The sequence below is a fragment of the Gavialis gangeticus genome, unplaced genomic scaffold (assembly GCF_001723915.1).
Source record: "Gavialis gangeticus isolate Ggan-Ray unplaced genomic scaffold, GavGan_comp1, whole genome shotgun sequence".
NCBI classification, from domain to species: domain Eukaryota; kingdom Metazoa; phylum Chordata; order Crocodylia; family Gavialidae; genus Gavialis; species Gavialis gangeticus.
This window is the reverse complement of record NW_017729034.1, coordinates 73,054,539-73,057,905: the sequence shown is the minus strand read 5'-3', so window position 1 is coordinate 73,057,905 and position 3,367 is coordinate 73,054,539. Positions and strand designations below refer to the sequence as shown.

At 39.3% G+C, this 3,367-nt stretch overlaps 1 protein-coding gene across 1 annotated transcript in view; it reads left to right on the top strand.

Annotated features, from left to right (window-relative positions):
* Nucleotides 1-2,960: 2,960 nt before the first annotated feature.
* SNX9 (sorting nexin 9) overlaps nucleotides 2,961-3,367 on the top strand; it is a 105,724-nt gene continuing 105,317 nt past the window's right edge. The window contains exon 1 of the mRNA XM_019526743.1: nucleotides 2,961-2,985. Coding sequence (XP_019382288.1) covers nucleotides 2,961-2,985 — 25 coding nt within the window. The remainder of the gene's footprint in view (nucleotides 2,986-3,367) is intronic.

The following is a 3,367-nucleotide window of genomic DNA, read 5'->3' as shown; positions in this document are numbered from 1 at the left end:
GGGTGGAATTCCTGTTTAGTGGGGAATAATTTAGGGGGAGCAGCAGGATGTATCGAAGGCGCTTGGGGCCACATTTGGCCCACAAGCCACACTTAGAGAATTGCTGATCTAGCATATAGCTTTTTAATGAGTTTTATTGCTTGTAAAGATGCATTATGGAGACCATTGACTCTTTGTATTGGTCATAGTATCTGTTCTTAAGTTGCTAGAGGTCCACACATCCTCTAAACCAGCCCCTCCCTAACAAAGTGATCATTTAATGTCTGAAGAAGTGACTCATGTCAGCAGTTTACAGCCCTTTAGGTCTGAAGTGCTTAGTGCCTAAGTGTATAGGAAGCACAGTCTCCAGCCAAAGGAGGAAACAGAAGTCTGTTTCTGCCAATGCTGCTGTTTTAATGTAATATAATCTAATACTATTCAGTCACTAATGCAAGTGGGGAACTGATAAGTAAGTAGTAACAGAACTGTTCTACTTGTTTGAATGATATTCTTGGAAAGGATTGTCAGCAAATTAGGGGTGATGACCAATGTCAACTGCTGAACAAAGGCTGCATGTTTTCCTTGATTGCTCATTGATATACAATTATTGAAAAAGAAAAATGTTTATAATACCTTAGTCCATCAAGCATACTCTTTATCAGGATGGTTTATCATATATCTGCACTTAAGTCTTGGTGTTTGGCTTTTGCATTTTAAAGCCTGTTTTCCCTGAGCATTTAGAGGATTCAAAATAAGATTCAGGCTGTAGATCAGTGGCTCTCAACATTTTCAGAGTTGGGGCACCCTTGCACAACTGTTTTGAATGAGGTGGCATCCATGGTTGAGAACCACAAAAGTGAAATTGAGCACAACAGTGGTTCTCAACCAGGGCCGTGCTCTGCCAGATAAAATTGCCTTGTGCCCTTGCTGCACAACCAGACTGCAAAGTGTGGCACTTGCATCCGCTCTTCTCCTGATTTGTTTTCTCTGATCAGACTAAAGCAGGAGTGTGCACATGCCGCAACTCTGCGTGTGGGGCAGTTTTGCCAGACTGTGAAGGAGGCTGCACCAGCAGTTCAACGCCCCAGGGTGCCGTGACACACTAGTTGAGAACCAGTACTGTAGATGTGTCTGCTCCGTATCTTCTAAGTGTGGTGTTCCATAATGATGATTTGAAATAGCTTGTCTGCAAACTCATTTGCATGGTATGGTCCTTTTTTATTTTCTTCCCAACTTCATCCTCCGAGACTGACTAAATGTTGTTTTTCAGTGTTTGTCTTCCAACTCATAACAGGCTTTAAAAAGTGGGATTCAGAACTAATGTGTGGCTACTCTGTTCTAAGGATTAACGTATATAAAGATGATAACCCTTCCATATTTGAACACTAGGATGTATTTTTAGGCTTTCTAAAGAACTCTTTCTAAATGGGTAGTTGTTTACAGATGACCTTTGAATTGTTAAACTAAGGCGGGTGGGAGGGGAGGGGAAACCCTCTTAAATCAATCTCAGTCATTCCTGTGGGATTATTTATTGGCTCTTTAACAAAATAAAAAGTAATAGCTGCTCATAGACAAGTACTTTTATCTAGTATTTGGCGAACAAACAAGAACACAACACTAATACAACACAACACAAATGTTGGTTGTTTTTCCCCCCCTCTGTTGTTCAAGATTACTGGCTCAACCATAGCTCAGGTGCCATAATGTCTGAACTCCAGTATGTAGTTGACTTGTAGGAGGATTTGCTGAAAAAAACTCTAGGTAACCCTGGCATGAAGTCTAGTACCACTAGCCTTCAACATCCTGAGTAAAGTGCTTATATGTCCTGTTACTGATTTTTCTTTAATGCTGCTTTCTCTGTAAGTAAGAGAGATTATTTCATACCAACCTGAATGAACATACCTTCTGAAATACAAATCATTTTATTGGCTGTAATGAAACTTTAAAAGCAAATGTTATTCTGTGTTGTTGAGAGGGTGCTAGAATTTTGCTAGAAGGAAGGTGTTTTATTCTAAATCTTTTCTGCTTTTGTACCCTTTAGTTTTCCATAGTATAATCTAGATGTGTTTGAAAATTTTCAACATATTGTGCAAGGAGCATCCGAGGTGCCCAGAATCCATATTTTTTTTCGTATTGTACTTGACTATTGAAAAACTCAGTGTTTAATTGATTCTGGTGCTGTTACTCATGTATAGCTTTAGGTTCAATTACAAATCGTGATGTGCTATTTTGTATCCCTTTTTAGCTACTATTTAAATGTCACTACTGAAAACATCACTCTTTTAGACTTCCTGGAAAAAAAATCCTATCTTTCTGACGTTCACTACCACAGTAGCAGCCAATTCATGACACATGGGCCACAACTTTTACCGGCAGTTTCCATTTGTGGCAATATAGCAGATCAGGAAGGGATTTAAATGGGAATTATGACAGCTTTGTCTGTATCTCGGCGATCACAAAGTGGGGTGGTAGCTTAAAGAAACCAGCACACAATATTCTTTTTTTCTGCTGTCGTCTTCTAGAAGTAGATTATACAGTAATTTGGGACACTTACAATCTCTACCATGAGCTCTTTGGACAGGGACTTTTTGGGGGGGGTGGCAGGAGGAGGGGTTGATTCCTAGCACAGTTGAGGCTTTCTTGATTGGAGCCTCTTGCCACTGCTGCAGTATGTGCAACCTTTTTTTAAAAATGTGTTTTAGTAGCATTGCAGCAGTGAACATGTTGCAGAGGCAGTGTTTTCTGAGTGACAGCTACTTTTTTTTTTTCAGCTTGATGTCTGTTTTGGGGTTTTTTGTTTGGTTTTTTTTTCCATTTTATTGTGGGGGGAGGGTTGGGGAAGTTCAGGATATAAATACATATTTACAGGTCTGAGGTAAAGCTTAAAAATCTGTTGCCTGCCAATTTGCATGGGAAATGTTAATACAGAATAATTTTTTGTTTCTGAAACTTCCTGTTTGATTATAGAGTGAGAATGAAACATGTTGAGAGCATCTGACAAAAAAAGTGAGACTGATTCTTGATCTGGTTTAACTACAGGAAGATTTCAGGAATGAACATTTTGAGGAAGGAAAACAAGCATCCATGGGCTATAACAACATAGGGGAAGTTATACTGCTATAATGAAATAAAGCTAATGTTGAAGTGCACGTGTTGCATATTGCCTCTACCCAAAGAGTTTTGTCTGCCTGTGTCCTTAGACCAACACTGTTATAACCAACAGTCCTGAAACATGTGTTGCTTCATAACTTTCATCTAATGTGAAGCATTTTAGAATGTGCCACTTTCTTTATGCAAGTTTATATTGGTTCTGTGATAATGTTGGTTTCTGTTTTGCACCAGAATGGCTTAGATTTTTATAATATTACAACCCCCCCCCCCCCCCCCC